The 14,304-nt window shown below is 47.6% G+C and overlaps 9 protein-coding genes across 9 annotated transcripts; 5 read left to right on the top strand and 4 right to left on the bottom strand.

Moving 5' to 3' along the window:
• Positions 1–29: 29 nt before the first annotated feature.
• Positions 30–836, top strand: N7481_003654 (ATP-dependent RNA helicase mrh4; the record flags this gene model as incomplete). The annotated part of the gene is made up of 1 exon (XM_057262873.1): positions 30–836. One exon carries the CDS (start codon positions 30–32, stop codon positions 834–836), a length of 807 nt encoding a protein of 268 aa, XP_057124534.1.
• A 91-nt stretch (positions 837–927) lies between these two features.
• mrh4 (ATP-dependent RNA helicase MRH4) lies at positions 928–1,923 on the top strand (the record flags this gene model as incomplete). The annotated part of the gene is made up of 1 exon (XM_057262872.1): positions 928–1,923. The coding sequence occupies one exon, from the start codon at positions 928–930 to the stop codon at positions 1,921–1,923; it is 996 nt and encodes a 331-aa protein (XP_057124533.1).
• Positions 1,924–3,289: 1,366 nt separating this feature from the next.
• On the top strand, positions 3,290–4,195 carry N7481_003652 (zinc finger MYND domain-containing protein; the record flags this gene model as incomplete). Its single annotated transcript, XM_057262871.1, has 1 exon — positions 3,290–4,195. The coding sequence occupies one exon, from the start codon at positions 3,290–3,292 to the stop codon at positions 4,193–4,195; it is 906 nt and encodes a 301-aa protein (XP_057124532.1).
• A 217-nt stretch (positions 4,196–4,412) lies between these two features.
• On the bottom strand, positions 4,413–5,041 carry N7481_003651 (NADAR family protein; the record flags this gene model as incomplete). The annotated part of the gene is made up of 2 exons (XM_057262870.1): positions 4,413–4,809; positions 4,899–5,041. 2 exons carry the CDS (start codon positions 5,039–5,041, stop codon positions 4,413–4,415), a joined length of 540 nt encoding a protein of 179 aa, XP_057124531.1.
• Positions 5,042–5,760: 719 nt separating this feature from the next.
• Positions 5,761–6,727, bottom strand: N7481_003650 (uncharacterized protein; the record flags this gene model as incomplete). Its single annotated transcript, XM_057262869.1, has 2 exons — positions 5,761–6,622; positions 6,678–6,727. 2 exons carry the CDS (start codon positions 6,725–6,727, stop codon positions 5,761–5,763), a joined length of 912 nt encoding a protein of 303 aa, XP_057124530.1.
• Positions 6,728–8,071: 1,344 nt separating this feature from the next.
• On the top strand, positions 8,072–9,176 carry N7481_003649 (S1/P1 nuclease; the record flags this gene model as incomplete). The annotated part of the gene is made up of 2 exons (XM_057262868.1): positions 8,072–8,202; positions 8,276–9,176. 2 exons carry the CDS (start codon positions 8,072–8,074, stop codon positions 9,174–9,176), a joined length of 1,032 nt encoding a protein of 343 aa, XP_057124529.1.
• Positions 9,177–10,093: 917 nt separating this feature from the next.
• Positions 10,094–10,510, top strand: N7481_003648 (uncharacterized protein; the record flags this gene model as incomplete). The annotated part of the gene is made up of 2 exons (XM_057262867.1): positions 10,094–10,253; positions 10,320–10,510. 2 exons carry the CDS (start codon positions 10,094–10,096, stop codon positions 10,508–10,510), a joined length of 351 nt encoding a protein of 116 aa, XP_057124528.1.
• A 1,301-nt stretch (positions 10,511–11,811) lies between these two features.
• N7481_003647 (fungal specific transcription factor domain-containing protein) lies at positions 11,812–13,092 on the bottom strand (the record flags this gene model as incomplete). The annotated part of the gene is made up of 1 exon (XM_057262866.1): positions 11,812–13,092. The coding sequence occupies one exon, from the start codon at positions 13,090–13,092 to the stop codon at positions 11,812–11,814; it is 1,281 nt and encodes a 426-aa protein (XP_057124527.1).
• Positions 13,093–14,023: 931 nt separating this feature from the next.
• On the bottom strand, positions 14,024–14,203 carry N7481_003646 (uncharacterized protein; the record flags this gene model as incomplete). Its single annotated transcript, XM_057262865.1, has 1 exon — positions 14,024–14,203. The coding sequence occupies one exon, from the start codon at positions 14,201–14,203 to the stop codon at positions 14,024–14,026; it is 180 nt and encodes a 59-aa protein (XP_057124526.1).
• Between the last annotated feature and the right edge of the window lie 101 nt (positions 14,204–14,304).

Raw genomic sequence — 14,304 nt, 5'->3', positions numbered from 1 at the left:
TATCATATCGACCAATTCATTCCGCCACCATGCCGTTGCCCATTCGGTCTTCCATATGTTTCTTGTGTCAAACAAGGACTGTCCTCCCTCCAGCATCTACCCTCCTCCCATCATGGCAGGCCACACGATCCATGGCCTCCGCGCGTTCGGAGCGCAAACCTAGTCGCATGAGTCTTTCGCCAAATGTCGCCAGATCTTCTATTAACAAACCTCGCTCGGGGCGTGGTCGCGCTGGCCCCTTTAATGCAATGAATCAAACAGAAGCTCGTATTAGGGATGACCCTCGTCCTCGTTCCCAAGCCTCCCTCAAGCGTTCGAAAACGGAGGGTAAGGATGAGAAAAGGAAGGAAGCGCCACTCTATAAAGCCTTGAAAATGCAGACTACCCTAGCCCCCGTCACCTATGGTCGTCGTACGGCCATCAAATCCAAAATCTCCAATCTCACCAGCTTCGATCATTTCCCTCTTCTCCCTGTGGTCCGACACTCCATCTTCTCTCAGGGTCTGCCTGGTCTCGCCGATGTGAGCCCAACTCCGATTCAACGAGTGGCCATTCCCCAACTCCTCGCTGCGATCCCGAAACATCAGCAGAAGCAGCTCGGTCCCGATGACCCCCAGTACGAACAATTTCTTCTCGCCGCCGAAACCGGTTCAGGCAAGACATTGGCGTACCTCCTCCCAGTTCTGGATGCCATCAAGCGCGCAGAAGCCCGAGACTTGGAGGAAGAGAAGATACTGGCGGAGGAAAAGGCCAAGGAGCGCGAGGAGAGGCTGAAGAACCGAACATATGAGCTTGAGCCCGAGGAACCCCCCCATGACGGATTGCGGCCGGCCTAGAGCCATCATACTCGTCCCCACATCCGAGTTGGTGACCCAGGTGGGAGTCAAACTCAAGGACTTTGCGCACACGGTCAAGTTCCGTGCAGGAATGATCTCTTCCACTTTCACGCCGCGTCGTATCAAGAGCACCCTCTTCCATCCCGATGGCATCGACGTTCTCGTCTCAACTCCCCATCTTCTCGCCTCCATCGCCAGGACCAACCCCTATATCCTCAGTCGCGTGAGCCATCTCGTTCTGGACGAGGCTGATTCCCTCATGGACCGATCCTTCATCCCAACCACCACCGAAGTCATCGACAAGGTCGCCCCGTCGCTAAAGAAACTCATCTTCTGCTCCGCCACCATCCCCCGCAGCCTAGACAACCAACTTCGCAAACGCTACCCCGACGTCAAGAGACTGACAACCCCGAATCTGCACGCCATCCCCCGTCGCGTGCAGCTCGGCGTGGTAGACATCGAGAAGGAACCCTACCGTGGAAACCGTCAACTCGCCTGCGCCGACGTGATCTGGTCGATCGGCAAGGCCGGCGAAAGTGCCGATGGTGAGGACCACGGTCCTCTGGCCCAATTCATGGGCCCCCACATCAAGAAGATCCTCGTCTTCGTCAACGAAAGAGAAGAAGCCGACGAAGTGGCCGAGTTCCTCGCATCCAAGGGCATCGACGCCGTCTCCTTATCCCGAGATTCCAGTTCCCGCAAACAAGCCGAGATCCTCGCCGAATTCACCGAAGTCGAACAACCCCCAACCGCCGACGAGGTCTCGCTGGCGAAGAAACAAGCCCATGCCGAGGCAGCTATCCCCTTCGCGGCCCCCGAGAAGAAGACCGAGATTGAGCGCCGTCTTCCCAACACCAAGGTTCTGGTCACTACTGATATTGCCTCCCGCGGTATCGATACTCTGGCCGTGAAGACTGTGATTCTTTTCCATGTGCCCCACACGACGGTGGACTTTATTCATCGCCTGGGTCGTCTTGGTCGTATGGGTAAGCGTGGTCGCGGTGTGGTTCTGGTTGGCAAGAAGGATCGCAAGGATGTTGTTCGCGAGGTTCGCGAGGGCATGTTCCGTGGACAGGCCTTGATTTGAGAATATCATGCATTTATCTGTATAAAATCTGTACCATATGTGGCGTTTATTGTGGCTTCCTTTTTCTTGTGTCTTTTGGACAATGTTTCGCACCTGGCTGGCAAAAGAATACCCCACCTGCACAAAATAATACATCTGGGAGTTGTACGATATGAATATTAACTATAGAACATCTTCATTTCACCTTTTGTTCTGATCCACTACTTGTAGGATTATAATTTATAGTACTACTATTTGTATTTTAGTTTAGCGCCGAGTCCGAGTTAACTTGAACTTGAAGCCCTGGAGTTCAAGTTCAAACAACCATGACTGGGAGGTTGGGGTGGGCAGTCGGACGGATATATATCCAGGGCTGGACCTCGGGAGTACTAGTAGGTAGTAACCTTATTTCAAGAATTCCGGGGGCCAACCTGCAGTTGAACTTTGACGCCCATGTGCCCCTGACCTCGGGAGTATTCCAAAAGATACTAGCACTAGTAAATCAAATACTTCAAGTTCAAATTGTCAAAATACCTAGGTATTTAGATTCTATTTCTAGTTCCAACAATGGACACCAGCTGTGCAGCCAAGTTGACATGCCAAGAACCAGCGGGCGGTGAGCCGAAGTAAACAACCCTGTGAGGACAGACAATCACAGCTGGAGCTCGATACATCTTGGCCTGAACTTGAACTTGAATGATGGACTCTACGGCTGCTACTTTCCAAGGTTCGCAGTGGGCCAGTCCCGAAGTCTGCACCGAATGGGAATTCCTGTTCCAATTGGTCTCGGACATGCTATGCATGCTGATTCTTGAATCCCCGCTGAACCACGCCACTTAACGCGTTTGATATGGCAATGGCATGTGTCAAAAGGTGCCCTGACAGTCCAATCAGTTACCAGCAGAATTGAATTCGACACTATTATTGCATGAATGATTGAACTCCATATTCCAAACTGACCACACAAGAACTTGAAGTCTTGTCCCCGGAGGAGCCACTTTCTCGAGCATCATCATCGCAACAGGACCAGATCTAGCTATTAGCAGTACTAATTATGCCTCACTTACCAATATATTGAAAATCAAAAGGATACGTTGACTACACGACTCTACAGTGTTGGAAAGTGAATATCAACCAGGGACATTGCTATAGCTAATTGACTCATTCGCGCCTGCATCTCTATCTCTGACCCGTTCACCATTCACTCCAGGGTTATTCACCTCTTTACTCACCTTGCAGTCTCCTCTCCTTTCCCTTTCTCTTCTGAACTTTCCGATCTTCAGTTTCCACTTCACACACCAAGACTCTGCCAATTGATTATCGCTTTCAACTCTTCTTTCTGGTCTTACTCCTCCGAGTCTCTCCCCACTGTTGTGCTGCTCACATCATGGCTGACCCGGACCCTCTGCAGCTGCTCGAGATCTGCACTAATTGTAGAAAACCTGAGACCAAGGTGAATCCACTAAAGTCATGCGGCAAATGCAAAATAACCCCCTACTGCTCGCGGGACTGCCAGAAATCGGACTGGAAGTCATACAAGAAGAGTTGCGCCCAGAGCGCCCATGACCGAGCAGAACGGATTGAAAACATCAAATCCAAATTGGCATCGGCAACAGCTTCGGTCGTCGACAGCCTTGCCCCGACCAGCGGTGTTGAATCCACAGAGGAAACAAACAAACCTCAATCCTCCTCCTCATCGGCACCTAACCATACTTCAGCAGCGTCGAATCCTGATACCGCGAAGGCTCTTGACAAGGGAGGACCGGCGCTTACTGTCAAAATCACCGACCCATTTCAGAAACTCAAGGAAAAGAAATGGTTACACGATCGACCCAAGGAAGACATCTACAAACTGCTAATCGACGCTTTCCGTTTGCGCATGGATGACGACTTCAAGTTCCTGGAACTCCGACACGCGAATACGATCTACGACGACATCTCCTGTGATGGAACCCCCAGTCTCGAACTTTTCATCCGAATGGCCGTGTTGTATCCGGTTCCGGAATGGTGGAACGAAAGCGAACTCGCTTCTTGTCTTGAGTACGCAAAGCTTCTCACCTGGAGCAACATCATGGTCAAAATCACTGCCGACGATGTCAAAGCATATTATGGGGATCCATCAATGGTGTTGCAATTGCGCATCTTTGCAGAACAGGTCGTTGAGAAGGGCGGGATTGGAATTGACTTTTTGAGTATGCTGGATGTGGGAGTTATGCTGGAACGGTCGCACGAGTTTCTCAACTACGTCCATCGGCCGATGGAAGTAGAAGCGGAGGTAGGAGAGCATTATTAGGATGATGGAATGCCAGAAGTTGATCCGGGCTAGTTAAATTCTTCGGAGAGGCCGCATCATAGCATTCATTCATTGCTTACACCTGAACTGCGAGTTCCTGTACGATCAACGACAACTGATCAAAATTAAAGTACAGCCGAATGAATGTGTACAGTGTCTTTCCCATTCAATGCCAATGTCACAATGTCAATGTCACAAATCCAAGTCCATCTTAATCCTAATCCAAATTCCTCCCCTCATTAACCAACCTCTCCCTAGTCTCCATAAGCGCTTTCCCCAAAAGATTCAACCCCCATTTATGCCGATTAGCGCCAGCATTCCTCGCCCCAAAACCAACCCCCCAAATCCGATCCATCGGACTAGCCTCAACCAACTCCCTGTTCCCCGTCTCAAGCAGCATCTGCTTTAGTTCCTCATTCTGCGAAAATTTCAGAAAACTCCCTTCGACCACGATTGCAAAGCGATTCTCCTCCCAGATTTGGTCTGAGAAATTCGGGATCTTACGGCCCAGGTTGCGGATTTCGCGTGGGTGTGTTTGCCAGCCGACGCCGATTTGTTGGGTTATTTCGTTGGTGGGACCGGCGAAGAGGAGGGCTTTGCGGTGCATCATGTATCTATAATTATGGTGTTAGTATGTTTTTGTTGGAGAATTGAGGGATATCCATTCAAGGGGTATGGGAGTGAGAGAGAAAGGGAGTATTACTGTTCAGCGTTTGCGTAGTTGAATGTTTCTCCGTCGGTTTCCCATTTAAATGAGGATGGCCACCACTGGCCCAAGAATCCTGTTTCTCCTTCTGGTTTCCAGAAGTAAACTGGATTACTGGTGTCTGGTGAAGTAGCTGACATGGTCGATATTATCAGTCGATGGTTTTGTATGGTATAGGTTATTGGTGTTTGTTGTAGAAACGGATCTTGTTCACTGCTAGTGAGTGGCTATTCAGCCTTTGAATAGAAGAGGCTGAAGAAGAAGAAGAGTCCAAGGCTAATTGAGTTAAAATTAAGGCCTTGTTATATACATGACGTGAATAATGCACAGCCGAGCTATACAATGCTTAATTATGAGTCACGAATAGCCATACGCTTCAAGTGTTCTGTTTTTGCAGAGCCGCCTATGCGATCGTCAGGCACTGCCCCCCCCTGTCTAGACCCCGATTCCCCACATGTCCATACGCTCAGCGTGCACTGCCATGCGATACGAGGTCCGCTTGACTGGGGGAATCTGCACAGCCCAAAAAATGCTCGGTGCACGCTAGCCCAAACAAGACGCCGGCCGTTTAATAGAATAAACCATAGCCCTGGAGGCTTTTAGCTAGACAAGAATACTAGTACTCTTTACGCGATTCCGGCGGGGGGTTTTTTTTTTAAAAAAAAAAAATTGTCACCATAGATCATGTGCGTGGGTTTACAGAAACGGTAGAGGAGTGGGATGCTTTACTTCAAATTGATTCATGTTGCTCCGAACGCTCCCCATTTTCGCATCGAGATGGCCATGAAGAGTGTATTCTATAGATCTATCGCTACCTTGTCTAACTTTTGAGCCCGCATCACCCGGACCGAGAGCATGATCATGGCCTTGAGTCTCGCTTCTGTGACTCAGTCTTATAAAGTCCTTGTAGAACAGGTACCCAATCATTCATGGCCTTAAGCCGGTCCCTCATAGATTGTTCCGCCCACCCTTCAACCAGACGCACCTCATCTTCTTTCCAACTTTGCGCCGACTGACCGACCCAAGGACCAATAGCCGATGTTGTCTCTGCCACCTGCTCGAGGGGTAATTGATGTGATCCTTTCAGAACCATTTGCTGCACCCTTGACTCCCGGACACCGCCATTTCCACCGACCCCGGTCCCAGTCCGATTCAACATATTGGCTCGCATTTCAGGGGTGGCAATTGGACTGCTCTCTCCGTGGAGATTAAAGACAGCGGGACGAATATGCTTGAGCATCTTCCAGGCCAGAATTGGCTCGTATTGATAAAATGGCGAGTTTGCATGCGGAGGACCGATGATGTCCGAGTAGAGGAGGTGATCGTGGTGACCTGAAGATGTTTCGTCGACCTCGTATGTTCCCACGGGTTTGTAATCCAGAGGGTTTGAGCGCAGGTATTGCAAGACTTCTTGATAATTTGGGCTCGCCAAGGTAACGGGTTGATCGGCTTGATGGCTATCGTCTGAATCACGTCGCGTAGTAACTGGCAACTCGCGATACCCGTTACTGATCCAGCGATCGAGGACTCGTTTGTCCCATCTTTTGTATGATTTGCGTGCAGCTTGGATGATTCTGATTTGGATTTCCAAGTATCCTTTCGCTTGAGCGACATTATGGTCAAGATGGGCCTCTTGACCCGTAAAGATATCAGGCGAGATGACGGGTTCTATCAGAGTTAATGATGTGAAGAGGCGGGGGTGGAGCATGGATAGAAGAACACTAGAGGAAAGAGTTGGCATCCGACTGGGTTATTTGGGAAATCCCAAGAGCTCACAGTTGTCCGGCTCCCATACTATGTCCCACGCCTACAATCGACTGTGGCATTTCATGGGGAAAATCTTGTCATTGGGCTATTTCTGGGTATCATGAGTACAGGTAGTATCGTGCAAAAGTGATGAGTTGGAAAATTGTAACAGGTCTCGCAAGAACGAGCTTTTCTGTTTTGATCTGAGCAACTATTGCAAATATGGTGCTCAATCGAGTCGGATCTCAGTTCATTAAAGAAGCTGGAGACTCGAGATGATCGATCAGACGACGAATGGGAAGAATTCACCGCTTCAGCCTGCTCTTAGCAACCAGCCTTGCCAACGTTAGATGTCTTGTCAGTCGAGGATGGTCTGCAAGTGTGAGAAAAATCGTTACTAGGTAATTTTAAATAAGCAGTTTTGAGGCTTTCCCTATCGATGTCCGGCCTCTTGGACTTTTGATTGTTCTAAAGCACAGACCTGCCTAAAAAGTCCATGCAAATTAGTGTCAGCATTTGTACAGATAAACGATAGGTAGTTCTATCATCATTCGTTAACTAGTCAATTGCATTATTATACATAACCGAGATGTGCAATTCTGAAGAAAATATTAGCGATCCAAATAATGGAAGTGTTGAGTTTTAAAAGAGTATATACTTCCGAGAAATGACCCAAATGAATATTGTAGGTATGAACTTGGGTCGGTCGCAGAGCATCAGCAAAGTTCGCTTGGAAATTATCTGCAGAGAACCGACGGTGCTCCGACGGCGATGAGATTCTATCATAGCCCCGGGCGTTTGAATAAAGCCGGAGAGTGAAGAGAAGTTAAGCTTCTGGCATTATTATTCCGTCCTAGTTGTGTTGAGATTTCACCACGTTGCACGGTTTCTATCGTTGAAAGGCTAACTCAAAACCAGCGAGTACAAAATATTTGACCCCACGTGTAGGATGTTAGATTTAGTACTCGCCCTTTTTCATCACTAGCCGCGCTTGCAATTTATTCGAATAGCCAATCTGTTTTTATCTTCTGCTTCCTGCTTCTCTTCACGCCGGTGGATTCCGATGCGCTGCGGCGCCGATCCCGCCTGCCTCCACCAATGAAACTTTCAAATGATTGCAGACCCCTCCCAGCCCTGAGAGGTCATTTGCTCTTATCTTCACATCGGCGAGCTCCTTGAAACAATTTGATTGCTTGTGGCATCGGCCGGCCCAATAAGACTTCACCCCTCCAGGTTTATGTTACACTCGCTGTTCCTGCAGAGTCATAATTACAGCTCGATCGACAGATGCCAATAACTCTCAGGGGCGGGGCTTTATCAACACAATAAAAACGCCCCTGGACCCCACGAAAGGTTGTGAAAGACAGTGCATCTCCTTTTGAGCCGCTACATCGAGAAGAAGAAACATACAGGACTGCCAAATCATGCCATCTTTCTCCAATACTGTCCTCCTCACCCTAGGGGCAGTGAATGGGGCGCACGCCTGGGGTGTGTTGGGTCACGCAACAGTTGCATATGTTGCTCAACACTATGTTTCGTCTGAAACAGCATCATGGTGAGAAATGACGATTGCAATACCCTTTTGTTTTGGAAAACATTCCTTTGAATTCTGACTTACAGCTTTGAAGGGCACAAGGCGTTCTTGGCAACTCATCCAGTTCTTATTTAGCTGGCATCGCTTCCTGGGCTGACCAGTATCGCCTAACTAGCGCTGGAAAATGGTCGGCTCCTTTGCACTTTATAGATGCAGAGGATGATCCTCCTTCGAGTTGCAACGTGGACTACGACCGTGACTGTGGTAGCTCAGGTTGCTCAATCTCTGCGGTCGCAAACTACACTCAGCGTGTGAGCGACAGCAGCCTTTCCGACGCTGATGTTGCAGAGGCTCTCCGTTTTCTTGTTCATTTCCTTGGTGATATGACTCAGCCACTCCACGATGAGGCATATGAAGTCGGAGGAAACAACATTAAGGTCACTTTCAATGGATACAGCGACAATCTTCATTCCGACTGGGATAGCTACATGCCCGAGCAGTTGGTCGGCGGTGACTCGCTCTCAGACGCAGAGTCTTGGGCCACCAGTCTGGTCAAGGAGATCGAGTCGGGAAATTATACGTCTCAAGCTGCGAGCTGGATCAAAGGAGATGACATCAGCGATCCCATTGCCGCAGCAACCAGCTGGGCTTCAGATGCCAACGCTCTTGTTTGCACTGTTGTCATGCCTAAAGGCGCTGCTGCTTTGCAAACCGGTGATCTTTACCCCACCTACTACGATTCGGTCATTGACACGATTGAGCTGCAAATTGCTAAAGGCGGCTATCGATTGGGAAATTGGCTCAACAAGATCTACAGCACCAAAATTGCTAAGCGGGATCTGGAGTCTTTTGCGAAGGTTGGCCGCGCCGCGACTTCACAGCCAGACCTTTCGGGGAGAAGCTTTTTGCCCGATCCTCGTCCACTGAGCCGGGCGAAGCTCGCTAGAGCGGCAATGGATGGATCGTGCTGTAACTCGGGTAGACACAGCCATTAAGTGTAAACTGGCATGAAGAATGCTCACCTCGTTTCTTACCTACGCCTTTATTGCGTTTCCAATTTCCACTTGCCGGTTTTGCTGAATAATGCCAGCTAGAATTTGCGAGTGAAACTGGGGTCTTCTATGGATTAGCCTCGATAACGTCTAGTATATTTCCAATCGATCATCTCGCGATGGGCGGCTAAAGACAATAAGTACCTTAAAGGCGTAATAAAATCAAATTTAAGCACTCTGCCAAGTCGAAACCCTTGATTTCGGCATACTCTCGAAAAATACCCTCAATCCATTGGCGAAAGGATTTTAGATATAAGAAAAAGCCGTGGTCTATTCCGCAAGCTCTGAGCGCTAGGCCTAGTACTGTTTTATATGCACATCCATGGTTAAATCAATTAATTGTTTTCGTCGCGTTCCAGACTACTAGTACCATCCGCCCCACCGCGGATCCTCACCTGGTGTCGGGAATTGAGGAGTATATTTAAGTTGTATTTGAATACTAGGCGACGCAAACATATTTGATGAGTCTTTGGACAATCAACTTGAGCGCAGCGATTCCTCATTTTAAAATAACTTTATCAAAAGATGACGGTGAACTATTCTTGATAGTCCATGCATGATACCAGCATAGATACAAGCTTTCGGGTTCTTCGGACCCGGCTTTTCTGACCACGGTTCGACGGTCTCCACATATGATCCTATGACCTTGCGCAAGTTGACCAACAATGTGATCGGCCGTGGTCTCTCTTCTTTTCAAGATTTGAACCGAACATAAGAAAACAAATCACGAGAGGGCCAGCCTGACAAGGTGAAATGATGTCATGGCACATTGGCAAACATATAAAAAGACTAAAATGCTGCTACAGTAACTTGCCGCACTAGTACTGATATCCAGCAAGACGGCAAAACATTAAGTCGTAATGTCGAACTTCTTCCGCAGGGCCTCGGATGTCTTTAAGCATCACCCGCACAACGACTCAATCGATTCCGCCAATTCGGGAAAGTCTCCTACTACACAAGAGACACCTGACCCAAAGCCTGTATCAAGTAACTGCAGCTCTCAGAGCGATCCAGTTACAGGTAAGTTACTAGCCTGACTCGAAGATCTAATCCCATTGACCTGTACTAACCAAGCCACTCTTCTAGATAATGATGCGCGGCGCAAAAGTCAACGGCATTGGGGATTTGGTAGCCAGAACGATCCGGAAGTCCAGAAAAAGCGTCGAGTGAGTCAGGATGAGAAGGATCGACTCGATTTCGCGGCAACAAGAAAATATTCAAGTGCCCGGCGAAGAAGTCAGGGGGCTGGTACTGGGTTTGAGGGTGGATGGCAGTGATGGGTCATTTCTTGCCACGAATCTTTCTTCTTTGCGGTTTCGAGAACTACGTGGCGACCGGAGTCAGGATTCCATTTTTGAACGTACTATTTTAAATATATTACAATAAACAATTTCTGCAACTTTCAGAAGATCAAATCGGCACCCGTGGCCCGTGATTTGTTTAATGTGAGCCTCAGGCTGCTACTATTTTTACTTTGCAGAAACTATATATACAACTTGAGGAGGTTTGGATGAGTATTGAAAGCCCTTGTTACAGATTCTAGCCCCTTCTTTTATATTTCTAAGAGTTCCAAGGTTCTTTCAAGAAACTAGTCCATTGTTTGAGCCCCTTTGACTAGAATAGCGAATGAAATTTGTTCTCCACTGCTCTTTCATTCGTGATGATGATGCTCTGCTTTGGATGAAACAAAGGCATTTTGATTTCCGAGGGTTTCTTTGAGTCACCGTATATAAGAGCTGCTTGATATTCACCGTCCCACAGGTATCAGCCACGGCGACATTGTCTACTTCGACTCTTCGAGTACCTGCTCCGCTCGAACTTGTGCTGGATATACACGATGCCTGTGGCTTATAGGTTTGAGGATAGAGCTGTACACAGACATGTTGTAGGAGCTTTACATAAATGTGATGAGTTATATTTGGCTGCATGGCCGCTACCCTCTGCAAGGGAGATTCGTGGCATACTAGCAACATGGACACAGTTCTTTACTAGCGGTGCCCATGAGCTAGTACGGGCTTCAAGGCGGCTCCCAGACAATGCTTCTAGATATGAAGGCCTTTCGCATTGGATCCAACAACGTTTGAGAGAAACGCGGTTAGCAATCAGAATGTTATCAAGAAGAGATGTGAGTTATGACAGAATTGGCCGAACTCTTGGCGCCTCAAGGGCGCAATGAATCGGGATCGTTTTGATTGCTAGTAAGAAAGACGAAAAATAGAATAGGATTATAAGGTTTAGAACTTATTGCATTAGGGGGGGGGGGGGGGTGAAAGATAGGTTTGGGGTATGTGTCATTCAAATCAGTATATTTATCACGCGATATTTCACAGTTAGTAATGGTCAGAAATCTCCCTTTCTCTCAAAGATCTTTTCTTTTTGCTTTATTTGTTATAATCGAGTAGTACCTTTCTTGAAGGTTCGCAACCTCCTCCATAGTGAATAACGGCAGAGGCAGATCGTAGACTACAATCAGGCGCATTTTGAACTCATCTAAGATTTATTTAAAGGCTTTATCTGCATAAGGAACAGGTTAAAAATCGAGATCGCAGTTAGTCAGTCAGAAATCAAAGAATAAGACTCATGGATGGCAATCCATCAGGGAGAATAGAATATCTTCAACAGCAAAATCGGAGTTTGAGACCAGCTCGACAAGCTTTTCACCAGTATCAAGCACCGCCAAAGCGCCTGGAACCAGTATGCGCTGTTCTCCCGACAAGTCCTGAAAGAACACGATGTCATCTTCGCCATTCGCTGAAATATGACGCTTTGAATCTTCAGGAAGATTTATTACCAGGCTTTCGTCTTCTGAATAATTTGGACCGCAAGAGGCCCGAGATGAATCAATCACCAAGGATAACCATTCCTGATCAAGAGTTTTACTCGGTTTCATGCGCCTAACACAAGTGTTAAAGAAGAGGAAGGCTCGATGAGCGGACTCTGATGATTTTCCCAAGCAATGCAGCCAGTGAAGACCTTTTGTCACCCCGGCCCAAACAACTGATTCAGCGGGAAACTGAATTTCTTCGGGTCTGATTAATGCTGGACTTGCTGAGATATCGAGAAGTAAGATGGTAATTGATTGTGTGAGAATGTGTAGTAAATCCCACCATTGTGGGACTTGGTAGCACCAAGCCAAATCTGGCCGATCCGGCAATTGTGCAATGGCTCCCAAGGAAGCCTGGAGGCAGTCGAATGCGATTTTATTGGCAAATCGTATGCCAGAGTCAGGTGAATCATGTTTCTTTTCGAAGGAAGGACCTTTCAGACTCGGCCGGTTGAGCAATATATGAGCGCTGTAGTAATTCAAAGCAAGAGAATCTTGGAATGATGGCTCTCTCGGGGGTGAGATGAATTGGCTGCCGAAAGATGGATGTATGGTTGATGCCCAGAAATCCAACTTTTTGTGGTAGAAGGCTATACGGCTTTCAATGCAGCTCCAGCCTACTCGAGAAGGATCCAGCGAGTATATTTCATTGATAATAGTATGAGTGATCAGAGTCAGATCCACCATATAGAAGCAATAGAGAGAATGGGTAGGCTCCAGAGATTTGAGAAATGAAACTTGTGGAAGTGCCTTCCCCTCGTCCAAATTGATTGTCCATTGGAGCTCGTTGATGGGCTGCTCCATGTCAGGAACAGTTAGATCCAAATTTGGGTTAAGAAACGGAGGGTTTGCGGAGCTAGAGGCATTTCCGAGGCAAGAGACTCTCCCGGTCATGACTGAAAGAAGGCTTTCCAAGCGAAATAGAGACCACCACAGCTTCTTTCGCGCCTCTCCTGATTTCACATCGAGTCCAATGATCACTTTCTCTAAGTTAAGCCCTAGAGCGATGCCTGAACGTGTAGCAATACCGATCATCTTCCACGATCTGATAGCTTGTTAAAATCTAGATTGATGAAAGGAGGTCTCAACATCACAAACCTGTTTATCTGTGACTGAATTAAAAAGAGTAAAGCCATGAGTGCCTCGGCCTGTACTTGCTGCAAATCTCCGTGATCGTAAAGAACATTCTCGGTAATACTGAGAGACCTGGCCCTTGCAGAGAAGACGTTTTCATTGGCTTCTGGTGATATTTCCTGACCTGAAAGTCGACTGAAAGCGCAGGCGATCGCAAGAACCATATTGAGGACGGCCAACCATCTTCTACCGGGGGGGATTTCCTTCCCTCAAGTAGCAGTTTTGGTACTGGACCACAAACAGGTCTTTTCGTATGATTGGCAAAAACTCATGAACGTTTTCCATATAAAGCTGGAAAAGGCTATCCGCTATTTCCTTATTTGGCAAAACAAAATGGTTGATCACATTTTTGTTTGATATAGCGAGATGGTCTAGGTGGTAGTTCAATGATGCCATTGGGTTGCCAATTAGAGGATGGAAGCTTGGATCCAAACGGAGAGTTGCGTTCTGATCATGCTTTGAGGATTGCAGGTCTAGGCGCTGCATCCATGCAACTTCTGAGTTATTCCCCATGAATCCAGTTGCCCTACTTTCGGCACTTCGGTTAAAATCTTCGTTTGCGACATCGTTTTGGTCAAAAGAAGCTAGAGACGAGGAGGAGCTAGAAATTTCATTGTCACGATTCGTATCTTTCTCCTGTTCAGGTCTCTGAAGAATTTGTTAATTTCTTGGCTTCTAATAATATTCCTCATAACTTCTGGACATACCTTGAGTATACTAGCGACTCGATCAGCATTAGGTCCTTTAAGTTCCCGAGAGATATCTTTGAGCAGTCCTTGATAAATCTTAATTTCCCTTCGCATCAAAACCATAGCCCTTTCCTGCTGAACAATTATTCTTTCCGGGCAAAACCAATTTTTAAAGCCTTGAACAAGGCACTGAGAGCAGGCCGGTCTGGCTCCATCACACTTGTGCTTGCGCTCTCGACAGACTTCACAAGCCCGCTTGGAGCGGCCACTCGCATTCTCTTTTCTTCGCGTCGCAGGCGTGGAATAGGGAGCTTGGCTGTCATCTTGGCGCTGTAATTAAGCCAAATCGAAACCCGCGAGGCCTTGGATGCCAATAAACCGTTTCGTCAATAGAGTGGCGAAAGAGTCTAGTGCTTCACTCCGT

Source organism: Penicillium waksmanii, assembly GCF_028829765.1.
Source record: "Penicillium waksmanii strain IBT 27052 chromosome Unknown utg000004l:1.0-5674109.0:1.0-5678898.0, whole genome shotgun sequence".
Classification (NCBI taxonomy): Eukaryota; Fungi; Ascomycota; class Eurotiomycetes; order Eurotiales; family Aspergillaceae; genus Penicillium; species Penicillium waksmanii.
This window is presented reverse-complemented; position numbering and strand designations above follow the sequence as displayed.